Raw genomic sequence first — 21,561 nt, forward strand, 5'->3', positions numbered from 1 at the left:
ATAGACAGGAAAGTGAATCTTTGCTTTTTCTCTCATTTTCAATAGGAGACCTATGACTTTGCTTTTGTCTGTAGCTCCATCATATCCTCTGGGTATCTGAGGGCAGAATCCTCAGGAACACTGACATTGGGTGGACGTAGGAGACCTAACAATAATAAAGTCTGTGTGTGGCCTAATTCTCCCCTTTCTGATAAATACCCAGGTGATGTTGGGCACAGAAGCAAAGTCAGAGAACTCTGTGTCCTACTATCATGCACAGGGCCCTTGACTTTAGAGGACCTAATTCCAGTTCCTGCTTCATCTGGGAAATAGTCCTTAATGGTGTTTTCTCTTAAGCATACGAATTGTTTTTCTTGATGGCAAAAAGAAAACAAAACAAAACACTTGTATATGTTTCATTGTTCAAAGGAAACATTATCCATATGGATTATGTCTTACTTAATCCATGATTGTCTATTTAAGTAGTTCAGTATTAAAAGAAATAACGTTTCATTTTCAGATACCTAATCATGAGCTGGTTTGGGCTAAGATGAAAGGTTTTGGGTTTTGGCCAGCCAAAGTCATGCAGAAAGAAGACAATCAAGTTGATGTTCGCTTCTTTGGCCACCACCATCAGAGGTAATCTCCAGCTTACACAGTAGCAAGAGCTGCGCTTATGCATGTGTGCTGACTGCTGTTAGAGAAGTGAGTGCTATGTTTGTTTGAAGTTCATCACGTGCCTGTAGCTGGTAGTAACTTATGCGGGTTTTCTAGTGTTATTGTAAACAGGACATTTAGGTGCGATGCTTGGTTCTCAGGTACAGAGCACACTAGTGCTGAGAATGAGCCCATCTTTGCGGGCATTGGGTGCAGGGCTGAGTCCACAGGCATATCCATTCCACACTGTAAAGATGTGCAGGTATTTGAGTCTTCTCTGTGACCCTATGCTACAATCAACTTGGGATTGTAGCATCAGCCTAAAAATGTGGACAAGCACAGTAAGTGTAGAGGAGAGGGACAGCACACAGTCACAAAGCATCATCTCCACTCCCAGGCATAAGTTTCTAAAGCATAAAAACTTACATATGTGGAATACATAAAATGTATTCTAAAAAACAAAGAAGCTGACTATAAAATTACTTCATGTATTTCATAGATAGCAACCTATGGATGACACAATTACAATACTGTTCTCAGTGTGAGTTATTACATTGAACATTAAAAATTAGGGTATTAACAGTATTGTCATAAAGTATTGTCACCATTAGTTTGGGTTCAAAAAGTGAATTTAACTTTTGAGAAATCCTATTGAACTCAATTTAAGGACTCCAGTGATAAAGCCAGAAAAATTTCCTCTAACACAGATATTAAAGGGAATCCTGATACCAGTCAGTCATGCATGTATTTTGAACATCTCTTTAGATCTTAGTGTCTGGGGCAGAGGTCAGTAATGTACGGAAGCTTCAAGACAAAGGATTGTATTTTCCCCTCCTGGTTTATAGTTTGTCTTATATAATCTGTGAGTACTTTAAATGTCTGTTTTCTCATTCATATAGACACACCTAACCAGACACTGTTAAGAAACATAAACCAATGACACAGTATCCAATTTTAATACAGAGTGAACATTTTTGCCTTTGATGAATAGGTTAGTTTTAGCATTATTTAGCCTATTTAGCTTCATGCATCATATCTCGTTAGTTTCAGGTTCTGACAAGGGGCACTGTACATATGCTAGTGAGGCAAGTCAGTGTCTGTCAGTGTGTGTCCCAGTCTCTGCACCAACTCTGTCACCCAGACACACTAGCCAGGCTCTCTGAACTTTGGGAAAGCTTGGCCTCACTCCTCATGCAAGCTTGATACAGACATAGCATAGCTTGTAGCTGGTAGTGGCAGTGCGCAAAGTGATAAGTTACAAAGCAAACGTAGGGAGGGAAGTTTTTGTTTTTGATAGGTATATTGTATTACACATAGGGGGCAGAAAAAATTGAGCAAGTAATTTTGAACTCTCCTAGACTGGGAGGCTGACTTAGTCTGCAGGAGAAGTCAATTATTGCTTTCACATGGGACCTATGGGGGTGGGTCTGTCTAGGATCGGCAAGATGGTCAGTTGCTTTGGACCAATTAGCTTCTCTAAGGCAGCCAGACCCTTTGCTGCAAGTTGCTAGAGATGGCATGACCCCAGTCAGGAGTCAGCAAGAAAGATGTTGAATAATTTGTAGTAAGTCACAAAATCGGTTCATACATCTTTACTGTATTATACTAGCCTTGAATTTTGGGATATCTTTACTCCTTGCCTTTTTTTTTTATAGTTCAGAGTACCCAGTGTTAATTTAAACTGACACCTATGCATGGAAATGTTTTAAACTGTGTTGAGAATATAAGGAAAGGAGCACCTGTCACAGGATTTTCACTGAAGCAGTGTACTTTTACATTTTTGCCCCCTGCCCCTGTGCAACAGGAGTATATGACTTCCTGTGTCACTTCTTACATTAGCTTGGTCATAAAGGCAGAGACACTATATATCATGAGCATGCATCACATGCTTACAGTTACCAGTGTGCATATACATGCACACACACACTCCTTGTTCCTTACTTTCAAATCTCTGGTATGTGTTATAACTTCTGAGGGCTTGCATTGTTGCTAAAGATTACAGACCCAGCTCTGTGTGTTAGTTTGGTTTGTCTAAAGTACAGGGGCATAGCAGAAATATTACTTAGTTAATATTTTTAAGATACCCTCATTGTATATAGATACATATACATATATAAAGAAAAATTATGTACATTTTGAAATGGTTCCATAATGCTGATCAGCATGTAGCTGGATGGGTCCTACTAGCTTACATCATCCAAAAGAACAAGTAGTATTTTTTAAAAGACTTATTATGACTGTCTGTGAATAGTGGAAGGCTGAGGTGACTAAAGAGGACAATGAGCAAGTCACCTTGTCCTGGGAACTGTTTCCTTACCTCCTGTCTACTGGCTAAGAGTTTGTTAAGGCTGGGTGTCAGCCTTTGTCAAGTTGTTGCAGTATTCTTTACAGTAGGCAGAGTCTACACCGTTTTCTTAACCCTTCCTACTACTGTGGCTTTTTCTAACTCCACCTCCCAAAACTTCCTGTAGGGCCTGGATTCCTTCTGAGAACATTCAGGATATCACTGTCAATGTTCACCGACTGCATGTGAAGCGCAGCATGGGCTGGAAGAAGGCCTGTGATGAGTTGGAACTGCACCAGCGCTTCCTCCGTGAAGGCCGGTTCTGGAAGTCTAAGAATGAGGACGGAGGTGAGGAAGAGGCAGAATCCAGTATCTCCTCCACCAGCAATGAACAGGTGAGTGGTGTCGCGGTAAGAAGGTCCGCCTGGTTCGGATTTTTTTTTTTTTTTCCAACGCAGAAACCTCTGTGTACATTCCTCACTGTCATAGACAGGTTCTGACATCTTCTTTCCCTTTCATACAAACATCTGTAAAGTGCCCTGCATAAGTAAGCAAACCAGTGCAAAGATGTGAGTGGGTAGAAGCGACGTGGAGCCTGACCCAGCCGGTGGGAGGAGAGTAAGCGTGCTGCTCAGCTCTGCAGGCCCGCCCACTGGCTCTTTCTTCACCAATCCACAGCAATAACGAAGCGAGTGACTGCTGAGTACATGGACGGACTCCCTTCTCTCCTGCGGGTCCACCACAAGTATTCTCAGCACAGAGGTATTTCCTAGTGTGCCGAATAATAAGATATTACTTTTGTAATACCCACAGCTGAAGGTCACTCAAGAACCAAGAGCAAAGAAAGGACGACGTAATCAGAGTGTGGAGCCCAAAAAGGAAGTAAGTTGCCCACCTCACAGTGTCCAGGTGGCAATCGAAAGAGGAAAGAGTCTCAAAGTACGGTCAAGACAGTCAAGTAATGTCCGTCAAGTTAAGGCCCAGTCTCCCGACTCGTGCCGTTGTGGACTGCTGCTCGACCAGCACACGAGTGCCCAGACTCCATCCCCAGTAAGCAGCCGTGGAGCAGAGTCCGGGGAGCGAGCAGGGTGCTGCTGTGTTTCCTGAGAACCTGGTGTTTTACAAGGCATTATATAAAACAGAGTGATTATCTGATGAACCAGTGTGCCAGCATTTGCAAACAAGGAGACCATGGTCAAGCTTTCTTTTTTGTGTGAACTGAGCATGTTTTAAAATTGTAAATCTAGGTACATGCCAGACACATTCAGTGAGGTGTGATTTAGGACTGTAAGAAATCTGCTGATAAGTTGGTAATGATTTTAATTTTTTATAAACCAAAAACTTTATTTTACAAGTAAGATCCATTGTGTTAACATACAGTGAAATTATAAATGAATTTGTTTAGAATTTTCTTAAGCTATCATATGATTTTTCATTCACTGTGTTTAGGGAGTATTTATTTAATTGTGTTGAGCTATATAAACAAGATATCAGCATTACTTGCTTGTTAACAGTGTGTGTGTGTATGTATGTATGTATGTATGTATGTGTATGTGTACACATGCACACTCATATACACTGCATTTTTCGCTTAACTGAGCTCGGGTGAGTTACATTGTCCTGTTTTGCTTCTAAACACTTTAGGAACCAGAGCCAGAAACAGAAGCAGTAAGTTCCAGTCAGGAAATCCCCACAATTCCTCAGCCAATTGAGAAGGTGTCAGTGTCAACCCAGACCAAGAAGTTAAGTGCCTCTTCCCCAAGAATGCTGCATCGAAGCACCCAGACGACTACTGATGGCGTCTGTCAGAGCATGTGCCACGACAAATACACCAAAATTTTTAATGACTTTAAAGACAGGATGAAGTCAGACCACAAACGTGAAACAGAAAGAGTGGTCCGAGAGGCGCTGGAAAAGGTGGGGCTGCGCATTGCTGGGGGGCGGTGGGGAGTGGGCCAGCGGGGAGTGGGCCAGCTTCTCGGAGCAGCTGAGCCCGTATCCCTTAAATGAGCAGTGCGTTATGTTAGTAATGCGCTCTTGCTAACGAACATCTTGTGTGTCTACCAAAATAGTGGGAACAGAGCCTGACCTCAGCAGTGAGGCTTTACTTACGTGTGTCCTGTCTGTTGCTGTCTTCATTTTAGCTACGTTCTGAAATGGAAGAAGAAAAAAGACAAGCTGTAAATAAAGCTGTAGCCAACGTGCAGGGTGAGATGGACAGAAAGTGTAAGCAGGTGAAGGAAAAGTGTAAGGAGGAATTTGTAGAGGAGATCAAGAAGCTAGCGACGCAGCACAAGCAGCTCATTTCTCAGACCAAGAAGAAGCAGTGGGTGAGTAGCATACTGTCCCCAGGAATGAGACCAGTTGTGGTGAGGCCAGTTGAGAAAGAGAGGTGCAGTGTAACAGATGGGGGCCCTGGAAGGGTCACTGACTCCACAGCATTCAGGAGTGTCCTGGGAGCCCTCCTGGGCAGAGCACTGCTGCTGTCTACACTCATGTGCAGTTTATTCAGCGGTGTAGATACGAGTGTCAAGTGCCTGGTCTCCACCTTAATGCCAAGATGTCTGTGGTGTCCAAGATGGAAAGCTGCACATGTGTCCCAACAATCGACGTCCCTGTTGCAGATATTTCCCATTTTTCATAGAAATTGCTTCCTTTTGCTTATAGTAAGAGCATGTCCTTACTTGGCAAGTGCCCTCCTTCAACCTGACTGGAGGTGTCACTGAGTCCTGATTCTAAGCCTTTCCTTCCCCTTGGGATAGAGGCTCCTGCACATAGCCTCAAGGGAACTACCTGGTGGGAACAATTCTCCCTTACTCTCCTAATTTGATTTCAATTTTGAAAGGTTCTATATAGCATTTCATGATGATTCTTCCTTTTACCCAGCTTCTATTATGAAGATTCTGTAAATACATGTAAGGTTTTCACAAAGCATGTGTTAAGAAAAGCAAGAATGACACGGTTCTCTGAGCACATATACCTGTATAGACAGCTTGGTGGGAGGAAGTGCTGCCTAAGACGATGGGTAGACAGGACTAAGGTTCATCCCAGCAAGCTCCAGAAGGCCCAGACACCATGGTAGTATTTCTGTCTTATAAAGATGCTAGATTTATTGAAGCCATGACTCTTCCCCACCTTCCCAGCAGCAATATGCCAGGAGTTGCCATTGTTGATGTAGCAGAATCACAAAACTCAAAATATTAATTTTGACAGAAAATAAAACAAATATGTAGGCAAGAAGAAAAATAGAAGGTTGAGTTTTGAATTTTTACCAACCCAATGTAGGCGAGTGTGCTGGGTCCTCACCGTGTCTGTCAGCCTGTGTGCAGAGTACAATGTACATAGCCTTGTGAGTTTTAAGGTCAGCCTGGTCTCTCCTGCTCATCCTCTTCATAGGAGTCTACAGCGATGAAGCTGCTAGCTCATCAGCCCTGCTTAAAACTTGAACATGAACTTTCTCTCATTTCTTCTCCCAAATCTAAAGGTCTAACACTAGGTACTTTTTGACTCACATGGCCATTGTGAGTCTTTTAGTACAAGAGTGACTTCTCCCTGAAAGCTAGGGCTCCAGTCATATGCAGTGGAGGGATGTGAGGGGTGGGAGACAGAGCTACAAATGTCCCTCCCTGTGGAGTCAGAGCAGGTAAAGAATGGGAGGGAAGAGCAGCATGTGGGAAGGAAACAGTTGATGTGGAGTTGATGAACACAGGTGGATGTAGTGTTGGGAAGATGCCTGTGCCCTCACCTTGGGCTCCTCTCCTTCCACGTAAGATACTCCAGTGTCCAGTGTACACGCATGTGCCTGTGGGCTAGCCCACACAACCTTAGAAACTTAGGCAGCTCTGAGCTATTGGCTCCTGGTCTCATGTGTGCCTCCTGCCCTGCAGTGCTACAACTGTGAGGAGGAGGCCATGTACCACTGCTGCTGGAACACATCCTACTGCTCCATCAAGTGCCAGCAGGAACACTGGCACGCAGAGCACAAGCGCACCTGCCGCCGGAAGAGATGAGCCTGCCCGCCACCCTCACACGCAGCGGTTTTTGTTTCCAAGAAGCCAAAATTGTTTAGAATTTGCTTCCCATTTTGCACCAGCCTTTAAACACTTTTCGTGGTGAAATTTTGCACAGTAGTTTAAATCTTTTGTTAATGCTCCTCCGGCATTTTTCGGGGGCTGAAGTAACATCAATGGAGGGTATTACTCTAAATAAATTCTAATTGAGAATTTGTTGCATTTTCAGCAAATTTTAAAACATTTTTAGGTTTTACAGAGATTTTAACCTTTAAACAACAGATCTTAAAACAACAACAACAACAACAGGTGAATACGAGTGAGTCTAACAAAGACGGAACAGAGCTGAATGTAAGAGCGGCAGACGCTTCAGAAGAAGACAGACTACCTGGCCGTGACCTGGCCGTGACCTTGCTGAGCTGGTCTTGTACAGCTTGCTCACTGTTCACAGGTGTTGCCTGTGGCCGTGCTGGCAGCATGTGATTGAATATAGGGAACAGGGTTGACACAGCAGGGCTAGCCCTGCATATTTTTTCTTAAATATTTCCCAATTGTGTTTTCATTATTTCTTTTCAATATATAACTTTTATAACAAATTATTAGCTTTGATCTTGTAGTTTAAAATTGCAGGGAAACTGGGGTAATCTTTTACTGAGCTGGATCTTAGAGAAAAAAATGAATATTTAAAATTTAAAGTTTGCACATTTCATCTTTGTCCTGACATGAGTGCTTGTAACAAAATCAGCAGCAAAAACAAAAATGAAAAGCCAAAAACTACCTGTACTCAGAATGTGGAATACAACTGAGGCATGGAGTTTCTTCAGAGTCCCCTCCCTCCCCAGGGCCACCCCAACCTTACTCCCTGTATCTCCTTGAGTGTGAAGCTACTACTTGGAGAGAGAAAGCACTTACATGTCACAGAAGCCGTTGTGCTGTAGGGAAGGGTCATTGCTACTAACGAACTCCGTCACTGTACACAGTGAATAATGCATGTTACTTTTCTTGTATTAAAGATGCCGTGATTTGTACAAAGTCTGTATTTTGCAGGATGTCTGGTTAAGAAGCATTACCAGTAGGAATGGATCGATAGTTGAATAACATTTTTTATATATACATAGATATATAAAAGACAACCAGGAAAATTAAATTTCTTTAAAACTTTCTCACAATTTGTTTCTTTTTCTCCAAGACTGATCATAGACCAAGCCAAATTCCCACTTTATCCTTTAGTTATTTTTTGAGGTTAGAGAAATAATTTGTAAATATTTATTTAGACCTTTGATATTTATTAAAGCAATCACTCACAACAGAAGTGAAAGGATCGGGAGAAAAGCCTTTCAAAAAGTTCTCTCTGGTCCATCAGGTCACTCTAAAGATGAAAGCTAGTTCTGCAAAACCTCCATCCGGCGCTGACGCTATTGCAGATGGTGGTAACACAAGTTAATTGCAAACTACTGCCAAACGGAGCACACTCTTGTATAAAACCACCAGTAGCCCATCACCTCCGCTCTGCAGCAACTTGGCACCTCCGCTCCCTCCTCTGCCGCATAACCATCATTGCTGCTGCACTGCCCTAACCAAGGACACTCGACAGTCTTCGTTTTCAGGTTTTAAAACTTCGATCCACCCCTGTGAGAGCAAGTTATTGTGGGAATATTTTTGGTGTAAAATCATTCCAGAGTATGTACTATTTACCTGATAGCTGCATGAAAGTGAGGTTCCTGTTACTTTGGCTTCTTGTCTCTGTCGACACGGCTGCACATTTCCAAGTTACTACAGTGTGAAAACTGTGTGTTTAAAAAAAAAAAAAAAAACAAAATTAAAAAAAGATTGTGGCCTGGTTTTGTAAAAGTTTTAGGTAAAATTACAATTGATTGTTTTAGGAATCATTATAATTTTCTGCAATCATAAAGCTCTATCAAGGTGTTGAGGTAAGCCACTCTGCACATTGTAAGTACCCATTGTGGCTGTCCAGTTCTATGATGCATTCTGGCATTTTGTAAGCTGCTCTGACTAGCAATATATAGATTTCATTTACTGTGTTAACATTGGTTAATAAATGTATTTAAAAAAAATGACACAACTCTTGTCAATAAGCTGCTTTGGTCCAGTGTCCTGTGCCAGACAAAAAATACAGCTACACCTAAAGGTCTGTCAAGAGTGGTGGGTTGCTTGTGGGGACTAGAAAACCAGTGTGAGGAGTTGGAGAGATGACTCATCACCTAGGAGCACTGGCTACCATATCAGAGGAACAGTGTTTGATCCCCACATGCTACTTCACAAGCATCTATAGTTCCAGAGAACACAGTGTCCTCTTCAGACCTCTGTGAGCCCTGGGCATATGAACGAGGTGCATACCAGGAAGGCAACACATTAATACACATAAATGTAAAAACAAGTATGTGTATTCTGTTCAGTTCTGTTCTACATTTACCTTGGATGATGTGGGTCATTTCTCAAAGATGAGGATGAGTACATGTGCTCATGCCTGCTCTTGACTGGAATGCTGAGTAGTCAGGGCGACTCTGTTCTCACCTGGGCATGGCAGGTGGGTGCCATTTTACCAGCCTGGGGCTTTCACTCCAGTGTTAACCTGTCTGCATGTAGTTTTCTGTAGTAATTTTTAAAAAGTGGTATAAGAGAGAAATATACCATGTGATAGGAGTTTGAGTGGAGGGTTTGTTTTGTTTTTTAATTAGGGAAAGGGATCATAAGGGGAGTGGCTATCAGAGCCCCAAGGACAGGCCAGTACTGATGCCTGAATGCTAACAGTTTTATCACTGACATCTGTAGTAGTATCATAGTTGGGATGTGGTTTGAACTTACTGTAGGAATATGAAGCTCCCAACAATCATCAAAGAACACCATTCTATTCTCTTCAATTTTGTCTTTGTCTCTAAGCAATGAGCTTACCTGTCCCCCCCCCCCCAAAAAAAAAAACCTGGAACTTGGGACACGTAATTCTATGTATACAGTGTTGTACCTGCTCTCCAGAAGAGAGCACCAGATCTCATTATAGATAGTTGAGAGCCACCATGTGGTTGATGGGAATTGAACTCAGGACCTCTAGAGTGCTCTTAACCTCACAGCTATCTCTCCAGTCCCTTGGATACATAATTCTAGACCTTAAGTGTAACAGTTGTGCTCAGAAAGGTTTTCAACTAAGAAATACTTAACAGATATGAGCCCATACAGTGCAGACTAAGTGACAGTCTCACTGAGACCAGCCAAGGCCAGAGATGATACAGTGCATTGGTGCATGCCAGGAGACAGATAAGCAGCTTGTACCAATGCTTAAACAAAAACCTGCAATAGGAGACTGCATGGAAGTGGCTGTGTTCTAACACATTATTAGAAGGAAGCTTTTCAGTTAGTCTAGCAACCAGTAACCATGGTCTGGCCACTCAAGAGCAGGAAAGTATCGACAGGTCAATTCAAAGTGATTTACTAACCTTCTTAGATGTGCTTAAATGGTGAGTTACAGAGCTCTGCTTCAAACTCAGGTTGGTTTGATTGCAAAAGGCTATTTCATTTTTAACCCATCTTCTGTGCCAGACTTAGAAAAACTTAATGACCATCTGACAGTTGTCAGTGTCAGCAAGTTCCAAGTCCCCTGAGACATACTTGTCATCTGCCCCACCTCAGCTGGCATCTCCCCTCTACCCCACACATTGCTCTCTCAGTCCAGGGCAGCCACACCCCTCACTGACTAAGATGACACACCAAGCAGTACTGTGCCTGTGTTTTCCTTTGCAGTCTCTGGTTTAGAGGACACCAAACTTGATGCCAGGAGGCCTATGCATTTCCAGGTCCCTCCACTTCCCCACAGGCATCATTAATGAGTTCCCAAGGGTGCCACTCTGAGTACCACAGTTGTATTACCTGGAAAATAAAAGTGATGGGTCCATATGCCAATGTGCAAGACAAACTGCATGAAATTCTATAGGAGCCTCTTTCTCTCTTTTTTAAAATATTTATTTTATGTATATGAGTGAGCTGTCTTATCTTCATGCACATCAGAAGAAGGAACCAGATCCCATTACAGATGGCTATGAGCCACCATGTGGTGCTGGGAATTGAACTCAGGACCTCTAGAATAACAACCAGTGCTCTTAACTGCTGAGTTTGTTTGTTTTCATAGTGTAGTGGTTATCATCTTCACCTCACAGGTTAAGAATTCTTGACCTAATCAAATTAATGAAACATCAATAGGTAGAGAGACAAATAGTTCCTATAATCTAGTTCAAACTGCTCAAAGCCACATAGGTAGCTCACCCAACAGCTGTCAGGATCCATGAAGTGGGTCTCTCACATGGACAGCTACAGATCTGTCTGCTTCTTCTAAACTTCCAGGCAGTATGGAGTCTGCTGACCAGGTTGGAAATTCATAGAAGGTGGGTATTACTGCATTAAACCGCAAACTCCATAAAACATAAATGCGGAAAGGGAAATAGAACGTTACCAGAAGTAGACATTTTATAGTAGCCACACTGTATGTATGTATGTATGTATAATCACAACCAGATAAAATTAATGTGTCTTCAAGCACTAATTTGTAAGTAACAAAAATTACTTATGGTTATTACTTTTGAGAAAGGATCTCACATATTCCTGACAACCACAAACTATGTAGCCAAGGGTGGTCTTTCAGGCTGTACCACCAGAATGCTGAGATCACAGGCATGTACTACCACATCTGCCTCATGTGCTTCTGAACATGGAACTCAGGGCTTTGTGCATGCTAGACAAGCTTTCTATCACAGAGCTACATCTCAGTTCTAATATAAAAAATATGACTGGTGCGATTTGCATTCTTGTTTTGTATCAAGCGTTCAAAATCTAGTATTTTATTACTTTCCCCATATCTCCATTGAGAAAAGCCACACTGTCCCTTATGACCACTGACTTCCTTTGTCATAGACAAGTCCCTGTCCTGTCAGTGACTCACTCTAGCATTCACCAACTTACATGTATTAGAGTGCCTAAGAGCTGCAGAAAAAGAAAAAAACAATTCTTGCCAGAATTAGAGCCACTTTGACTCTGCATTGCAGTCTCAAATTTGAGAGCTTGGTCACCACATTCTAAAGAAAATTGAGACCCTCCCTCATCAAAAATTCTGTAACGTGATAAGGATTAACCTTAAGGCAAGAGTAGGCAAGGCAAAATTTTACCTGCATCATCTATGGCTAGGAAAGAATGACTCACATGGAAACAGGGTACATACATTTCACATGGGGCCTCACAGAAAATCTCAACACTCAACTGGCAAATCCTGAATATGATGTGGAACAGCAGTTATATGTGAAAAGGGGGCTGATGATGGGAGCTGACAGAAGCAAATAGCTTCTGGGAAAGACCAAGAAAGATCTCATGGAGTTGTCTGTTCCCTGGCTGACGGCGTTTCTTGTTGGCACATGGGGTCATTCTCAAAAGAGTTTCATTCTCCTGGGTTTTTAAAATTTATTTATTTTTGTTTTATATGCATTGTTGTTTTGCCGTGTGTGTTGGGTCCCCTGGAGCTGAAATTACAGGTGGTTGTGAGCTGTCATGCAGGTGCTGGGAATTGAACCCAGTTCTTCTGGAAGAGCAGTCTGTGCTCTCAAGCACTGAGCTATCTCTCCAGCTCCTCATTCTCCTGTTTTTTGAGAGGGCGCATGAGAACATCCTTTACACCCAACCCTCCTGTAGAAACAGAGCATATCAGATGGTGTATTTTGCCACACTTCAGGGAAATGTAAATGAAGAAGTCAACACTGATCCAACATGGATGAGATTCTAAAGCAGTCCAGGGCAAAGACTCAGCGAACCATGCCTGGCAAGAACCAGGAATGGGAGTTGCTAGTGAATGGCTGGAATCCCAATCTTGCAAGATACATAAGATCTAGAGACCAACAGCAATAGTGTGGCTCCTCAAAGTGTGTTCATTTGGTAGATCTCACACCCATCCTTACCAGTACAGAAAAGATTGAGACCTCAGACAAAGAAGACAGAGTAAAAGCAAAAGCCCTCAAAAATACACCTTCCCTTGAGACCAGGTGACACCCACTAGGACTGCTGTTCACTCATCACCCTCATCTGCAGTCTCACACACACATTCCAGGGTTACAGGAAACCTCAGATACTATTGACTCTACATGTCCATGTCTACCTATGCATAGCAACATTCTCTTCTGTTGACTGTAAGAAAATTCCCGACAAAACTACTTAAGGAAGGAAGGGTTTACTTTGGCTCACCAGTCAAGGTTCCAGGAGGCGCAGTGGCAGAAGTCTGAGGCATCTGGCCATGAATATGCAGCTGTAAGCAGAGATGAACACAGGTGCTCAGCTCATTGTCCCGTTACTCAGTCAAGGACAAATGCCTGACAGATGGTTCCACCCACATTCAAGGTGGATCATTCCTTCTTTCTAAATACCCTCTAAAGCAATGAACTCAGTCTAGTTGACAACGAAGATTAACAATCACAAGTGCATACCTAGAATGAAAATCTAACAATAATTGTATGCTCAGCCCCACTATGATTAGAGAAATCTGCAATGCCTGCATGAGGAGACAGCATGATGTCAGGTGACTGCAGCTAATTAAAAGTGTGGGAACCAAACCCACAGATAGAGGACAGCTGATGGACAAGATGGCAGTACTGTCAAGGATGTAAAAACCCAGACTCCTCACCCACTGCTGGCAAGAATGTAAACGGAGAGCTTGGGAGATGGCTCAGTTGGTAAAATGCTTCCTGTGAGGACCTGAATATGATCTCCAGAACCCATGCAGAAATGGCCAGCCACAGAGTTGTATGCTTGCTTTTAATTCTAGTGCTGGGGAGATGGAGACAGCTGGATTCTAGGAGCTTGCATGGAGCCTTGTCTTGTCTGCCAGGCAAAGTCCAGTCAAAGAGACCCTGTTTAAAAAAAAACAAAATGATGGGAGATACCTATATATCTATTATATAATATCCCTAAGGGGTGATGTGTGTGTGTGTGTGTGTGTGTGTGTGTGTGTGTGTGAGAGAGAGAGAGAGAGAGAGAGAGAGAGAGAGAGAGAAAGAGAGAGAGAAAGAGAGAGGGGGGGAGTGGACAGTGCCTAATGTATGATACCAAAGATTGTCCTTAGGCGATATACACATGCATGGAAATGAGTACAAGCACATGCACATGCACACGCACACACACACACACACACACACACACACACACACAGAGTCACTTCAGGAAAGTTTGGAGTTATTTGGATGCACCATAGAGTATGACTGCATGGTCCAGTCATCTTACTTCTGGGTATGTATACCTCAGAAAGGAAAGCATGGCTGCCAGAAACTGCACACATGTTCATGGCAGTGTTGCTCCTCAAAGTCAGAGTGTGTCCAGATGCCCATCAAAATGTAGTGGCTTAGTTAAAACTAGAAAGGAAGGCAGTGATGGTGAGGGCGAGGAGGAGCAGAGATTTGAAGATGTGCAACATTCTGTTTTAAACCCTGTGCTTGTCTAGCCTGAGTGAAACCAGTGTTCAATCACCAACAACCAAAAACCACACATGGCACACACCTGCAGTCTTACCAATGAGGAGATGGAGGCAGCGGTACCAGAAATTAAATTACCCTTGGTGCTATAGCCCCACACGAGAACTTGAGTTTCAAAAACTGCCATTTGAAAAATGAAGCAAAAGCAGAAAGAAAACATTATATGATGTCAAAAGAAGGCCCTATTATGTGTTTCTGAGTAAAGTTTTACCCAGCAGCATGGAGAGAAACATTCTCAACTTCATACACAGAGGACTCATTTTCCAGTTAATAGAGGTTGGGACACTAGAGAAGCAAAGGCATTTTCAATGACATCTGAGAGGAAGATGCAATCACATGTTTAAAAATAAATGCAGAAACGTATATCCAAGATCTCACTTAGTGGTGGAGAAGCAAGATTCACAACTGGCTCTGAGACTCCCAAAGCCACCATATACACCAAGAACAGAATTCTCAAATGAAATAATAAATAGGTGAATTAAGTCTATCACTAAGTAACAATCAATACACCCACACAAAACAGTTTACTTTTCCATGGGCAGGAGTAATCATTTTCTACCATTCAGTAGAAGTAGCTCAATGATAGAAAGAGGCATGGATAATCTGGTGGCTGAGGACAGGATGGCAGTAGTCCTCATTCACCCATTTAAAAGCCATTCTCCTGCCTGAGAGATGGCTCTTCAGTAAAGAGCATACACTGTTCTTGAAGAGGAACTGAGCTTGGTTCCCGCACCCACATCAGGTGACTTAGCACCACCTGTAACTCTAGCTCCAGGGAATCTGACACCTCTGGCATCTGAAGCCACCTACACTCATGTGCACATATTCACATATACAAAAAATGCAAATTAAAGAGCACCTATAATATTTCTCATATGCTATACTGGCGAAAATTTTTAAAAAGACTGCTTTTTGAGGTAGTTTTGGTGAGTTTCATTTGTGTTGATATAGATGAAATGTGAAACATGTAGGTGTGACAGATGTGTTTATCATTTATCAGTCTTATGTCTGGAAACCTATTGAACATATGTACTTACCACACAGGAAATAAACAAATGAACAATGTGATGTCATAACAAAAGTAAAATGTCTAAAATTGCAGGGTACCTAAAAAGATTTTGTGTCACCAATAGGGACTACGAAGCATCCAGACAATATCACATTATTCTATTGTTTGATATAGTACCAGCCCAGGATCTCATGTGTACTAGACAAGTGCATTACCAAGATAATCCATAAGAAACCAAGGTGTAAACAAAGTGCATACTACACTCTGTTGGGTTATGGGGGTGGAGAGGGGGTGTGGGTAAAAATGTAGTTCCATAATCGGTTTGTATTCACAAACACTGGAAAGATATACCAGAGGTAATATACATGGTTAAACAAGACACAGAGTTCTTGGTTACTGCTTCAGAGTTGCTACATTTGAACCAAGTGACTCAGTTCCTTTTGAAAATTTTATTCTTTGTACAAAATGATTTGCCTTTCCCCTAACAGCCACATGTGCACACTGAGCTGTTTACCACACCAAGTAATGGAGATATATTTGCTTCTCTCTTCAAGTGTGTCATTTCTATCCTATAGGTCTCTCTCTCTACACATACATATTGATTTGTTTGCCCTAGTTAACCTTCACTCTTAGCAAAATTTTGTAGCCTTGGTGTTTGTGAACCCTCCCCTGCTACACAGAGGAGACTGTAAGGAGGAAACATAACCAAACCTCCACCCCAGCCATGGAAAACCAGAAGGGCTGCCTCCAGAGTGTTCTCAGTCACATCTAAGGAGGTCTTTCTGTGGAAACCCATCTCTAAGTCATCCTTTACATAAGTGAACAAACCTTCCTGATGCCAACACCTGAATATTTGATACAAACTTCAGACAGGTCTGATGGAGGGTTTAATTATCCACACTGCAGAAAATCATGGGATCTTTAAGTTGCTTCTCAATGGCATCCTTACATCACTTTAAACACAGAGGGAGTGAGAAATGAAGTGTGTATCTTTGCCTCTGCTAATGGACTACTGAGCAGAAATTAAGACAGAGCAGTTCTGAACTGTGGTGTGGGGATATAGAACTGACAATTTGGGGCAATCTATTATTATCAAGAAACTTGAGGGCTGCCTTATTATCCTTTCCATGGACCACAGCCCTGCACTTCTAAATGAAGAAACAAGGGCTATTAGGTACAACATGGTGCTGCTGTACCAATCAGATACACCAACACTCCAGGACCACCTTTCACTCATCTTTACACAGAAGCTTAGCCAGCCCCATACTGTACACAGGGGGTCTTTGGTATTCTATGCATTAACCTGTTGAAATGAAAATGTCATGTCTGTGCAGCTGGGGACATGGCTTGATTGGTCAAGTGCTTTCCAGGAAAGGTTAAGATTCTACATTAGATCCACAGTACCCACATACAGAGCCAGGCACATCCAGGTGTACCTTTAATCCCAGCATTGGGCAGGCAGAGATAAGAAGATCCCAGAAAGACAGGTATCTGATTCAAAAATAAGGTGAATGACTGAGCAAGACCACTAATGTCACCCTCTGCCCCCCCTTATAAACAAACACAAATGTTATGTCCCTTCTGTTCATCACAGTGCTCCCTGGGTGTTTTCTATCAGGAGCCCAGTTTGCACAGCTTCCTCACTAAAACTAGGGATCTAGGGAGAACAACATTTTCTGAGCTGTTCCAGATACCATGCTGAAAAATTGTCAAGTTGTGAACAAGTTCTCTCAGCAGGCCCAAATGGTAACTCAGAGTAATTCACTGTACCTAAAGCTAAGAACCTAAAAAAACAAAAACAAACAAACACACACACACAAAAAAATAGATTCTCACTTTTTAAAAAAAGTGCTAGCACAGGCTAGCCTTGAAATTACTGTGTAGCCAAGAATGACCTTGAATTTCTGCTCTTCCTGCTTCTACTTCTTGAGTGTCTGGATTACAGGTATGCATCAATATGCCCTGGTGTAAAAGCACTTGTACAGTGAACACTGGGTGCACTCAAGTCATACTGGCTATAGGGAAGGGGTTAAGGAGCAGAGGAGGGAGATTTCACACAGACATGCCAGTCACAGGAGAAGCACCTTTGTTCCCAGGTCCCTTGGAGCCCTGTGGACATTTGAGTCACAATTTTAATTTACCCATCAGGAATATCAAATTTTCTCTTGGGTTTGGCCACAGCTGTTCTCTACCTCTTGTCACTAAAATTGGATATAATTTCTTCACATCAGTAGCTGGTAAGAGGTTAAGAGAGTGAGCCAGCATTTTGATACCCTTGGTTAGATGGATTCAGAGCAGCTCATATGTGTTGGGGAAAAGAAGAGACCTTCCCAGAAAGTAACCTGTTTCCCTGTTGTGTAAATGGACACACTGTGGAAGGACAGAGACTTCCCTCATTGCGCATAGTCTGGTCTTGAGTCTGGGGATGCATCATCCATATCCCCAGCAACAATCAGTGTATGTGGGGTGTGGTGTTTAAGTGTGTGTTGACTGAACACCCAAATGAGACAGAACTTGAATTAAACATTTTCATTCCTTCTTCCTTTCAGTTTACAAAACTTAATTACTCTGTGGGTCATTTGATGACTCCCCTTGGGAGATACTTAAATGGGTACACTTTTCTCACACACAGTGGGACTAAAGGTAAAAGAACACATGTCTCCTCTCATCCTAGCCATGTAATCAGGCTTCCTGGGATATGTTATCTGCTTGCCTCTCCATTCTTAGACTGCCTCTAGAATAAACCCAGGTGAAACAGGCACTATCTCAGCGAGTTCACACAAGGCATTCACCATCAGGTGTCTGAGGCAGCAAGAGGAGCATGACCTCTTTATATTTCTACTCTTTCTAGTTGGACAGCCATATCTCAGTGAAAATGACCTAGCCATTGTCTGGCATTTAGTCCTGTTTCAAGGGAAGGAGCCAAGATGGAGTGTACTCTGGGGAATATAATTAAGATATGGCACAAGTAAATCTTCAATCCAGCCAGATGACCTGGCCTTGCCCATCATGGAAAGACATTATTGCAGTAAAATGACAAACATTGGAACCAGGTGACCAACCATTTGCTGAGGGAAAAAAAAGTATTGGTTGTATGTTCCCTGGTTTTTGCTCACATAACCTGAAAGAAAAAAAGAAAAGAAAGAAAGAAAGGAAGAAAGAAAGAAAGAAAGAAAGAAAGAAAGAAAAAGAAAAGAAACAGTGTAAGGTAGCCAGAGTAGACCTACCTTTGCTCCAAGGAAACAAGAACGCTGACATCTCTGATGCTGCAAAGATAACCCAAAACCTTGGAAAAGGTCATATAGAATTCCACCAAGACATTCTAGCATAAGATAGAAAACAATGTTTAGTATATGGGAAGGATCAGGAATCAAGAGGTCTACCTACAGATGAAGCAAGCTACAGAAACATCACAGTCCATGTGGTAGCTAAGGAATGTTTCCTTCACCCCAGAACTTCTCCTATAGAACTTCACTCCCCTATTTCCAGTAGTCAGACAAACTGTTGGATCTCAACATACTGGGATGTCAAAGGGGACTCAGTCCTAGGATGGAATAATTAGCCAGTAACCAAAGTGCTACAGAACATGCCTCAGGACCTCAGCATTGTCAGAGAGGACTAAGTGTGCAGCACAACACACTAAAACATGCCATTTGTACACACATACATGCATAAGCATAAGTACATGCGCTGGATCTGAAGCAGCCTCCGTGGGCACAGTTCTTAATGGTTACCTGGTTTGTATTTGACCAGTTGTTATCAGGGTGAGAAACCTGGGTCTCTGTAGAAGCACTCCAGTCTTGCAAGATTCTTTCATCTTGATGTTGCCAGGCAGATATTGTACCTTTTGCATACTCAAAGCCACGTTAGCCTTTGTCATGTCTGATACAGCCTGGGCGTAGGTAAGTAGAACTCTAACACAAAGGCTTTAGATTAACCTGGGGGCTCTGCACAGATGCACCTAAGGTCTGATTCTGTGAATAAGCTCTGGCTTCTGAGTGGAAGCCAGATGTCCAACCTAGCTGATATTTTTCAGGACATATCCATCTTGATTTGTGACACAGGGTCTCTCCTTGACCTGGAACTCAGAGGTTAGCCTGATCAGTGAGTCTCAGATTCCGTTTGCTTCCCCAGTGCTAGGGTTAAAGGCCTGTGTCATTGTGGCCTTCTTTAATATCATTTGTGTGTATGATGTATTATGGAGGGTGTACCATTGGGTGCCTGTGGAGACTAAAGAACAGCTTTGTGGAACATTTGTATGTAAGTTCCAGGAATCAAACTCAGATTACCAGGCTGTGTGGCAATCACTTAACCAGCTAAGCAATTTCCCTAGCCTCAGGCTGACCTTTTTATAATCATCAGGCTATAAAGATCTGGTAACTAGTCATGGCTTTCCCAAGACAAAACTATTAAGACCCTAGGATCTTGAGTAAAAGATAGAACCTTTGATTATTAAACAAACAAAGACAGTTTGAATGAGAGAGAACAGGCAACTAGTTGCCTGTCCATACTTGTCAAGTTCCCCTGTGAAACAACAAATAGAAGGGTTCACACCCAGGATATATGCTTATTGTCTGTCCCAAAGAGTTACCAATAATCTGTATACTTGCAGCAAAATGTGAACAAATATATTCAGCTATATTTAAAAGAATAAAAAAAATTCACAAAACATTTGTTGCCATAGGAACTGCTGTTAACTAGAAATGCCTACCTCAAGATTCACAGATTACTTAGAGAAGGATCATCTGCACTAAGTTATGCAACAAGTCATGTAAACAGAATCGGACACATTTCCCAGCAGGAGTCACCTCCTTTTTCACCCGGAAGTGGTGTGACCCAAACATTTTCCCCCAGGGTACCAATTAAGAAACTGCTATTTTCAGAGCAACAAAAATAAAAGCTTTTATTTGTTCATTTGAATATAAAACAGGCGTTATCACAGATGTACAAAGCGTACTGGTGGTTGAACATACAAGAAGGTTGCTGTCCTTTGCACATAAAAATTTTGTTTGAAACTGTGATTGGTTGAGTACATGAGTTCTCTCTAACCAGTCACCACACTCTGAAATAACGCTGCTAACATTCAACTGATAAAGGGACCGTCCCCTCGGGTAAAGTGTCAAGCAGGGTTAAATATATATAATAAACAAGCACCATGAGGAATCTGCTCCTGTTTGATTAGATCTGTGTCTCAATGTTCATTGTGTACCCTCTTTTTGTGCAAGTTGATTACACGGTTTTGGCTGACTCCAAAAGCACATGGTCACAAGACAAACATTTTTTTTTAAAACATTCTCATGAATGATTTATCTACAGTACAATTTCTAATACACAACGATCCTCCTTTATTGCTGAAACTGGTGGTACTTAAGCGTTTCCTTTCCTTTTTCTTGCACAACGAAGCTTCCAACCCAGTCCACCAACTCTTTCAAACCTAAAGTCTAATGTCACAGATGACAGGGTGCAGAAGAGACCTGTTGTGAACTGCTTGTACAACTGTACTGCAGCCTTCGCCCTCCTTGGGTGTGAAGTTGATATGGTGAAAAGTAAAGAGTATGTTTTGAGTGACATCTAAATTTGCTTTGCTTCCTTATATCAGCCAGATGGAAGCTTTCCTGCACACTGCAATGATGTTTACCTATCAGTATCCTATCTGAAATGTTCAACCAAGTTCCCTTTAAGAGAAGGAGGGAGACAAAGAGGGCAAAAAAAAAAAAAAAAAAAAAAAAAAAAAAAAAAAAAAAAAAAAAAAAAAAGGGAGAGAGAGAGAGAGAGAGAGAGAGAGAGAGAGAGAGTATGAGGGTATTACATGAGTCAAGAAAATGTTTTTCTGTATGTGGCAGGGATTCCACCCACCCCCTTAGGAAGCTGCAGACTGTAGGAATGTGTATTTGAAACACATATAAACACATAGCAATGAGCAAACAATATTTGAAAAATCAAATAATTCATGGAGATGGAAGAAAGTTTTGCATATGCAAATTTTTCTAAAAAATTGCCACTTTAAAAACAAACCTAACAGCCTTAGATCTCAGAAGTCAAACAAAACTCTTTCAGCAAATGGCTTACTGTTGACTGCACACAGTGAAGGCAGACAAAGTCCTTGCC

The 21,561-nt window shown here is 42.1% G+C and overlaps 1 protein-coding gene across 13 annotated transcripts in view; it reads left to right on the forward strand.

Annotated features, from left to right (window-relative positions):
• Zmynd11 (zinc finger MYND-type containing 11) overlaps positions 1-8,093 on the forward strand; it is an 83,180-nt gene extending 75,087 nt beyond the window's left edge. For 9 of the 13 annotated variants that reach the window (XM_051194758.1, XM_051194757.1, XM_051194754.1 and 6 more), the window contains 6 exons: positions 500-618; positions 3,108-3,315; positions 3,734-3,970; positions 4,565-4,837; positions 5,065-5,250; positions 6,808-8,093. In XM_051194758.1, coding sequence (XP_051050715.1) covers positions 500-618; positions 3,108-3,315; positions 3,734-3,970; positions 4,565-4,837; positions 5,065-5,250; positions 6,808-6,930 — 1,146 coding nt within the window. In that variant the 3' untranslated portion in view covers positions 6,931-8,093. The remainder of the gene's footprint in view (positions 1-499; positions 619-3,107; positions 3,316-3,733; positions 3,971-4,564; positions 4,838-5,064; positions 5,251-6,807) is intronic. The other 4 variants (XM_051194763.1, XM_051194766.1, XM_051194762.1 and 1 more) reach the window with 1 other exon arrangement.
• The last annotated feature ends 13,468 nt before the right edge of the window (positions 8,094-21,561 follow it).

This window comes from Phodopus roborovskii, unplaced genomic scaffold (assembly GCF_943737965.1).
Source record: "Phodopus roborovskii unplaced genomic scaffold, PHOROB, whole genome shotgun sequence".
NCBI classification, from domain to species: domain Eukaryota; kingdom Metazoa; phylum Chordata; class Mammalia; order Rodentia; family Cricetidae; genus Phodopus; species Phodopus roborovskii.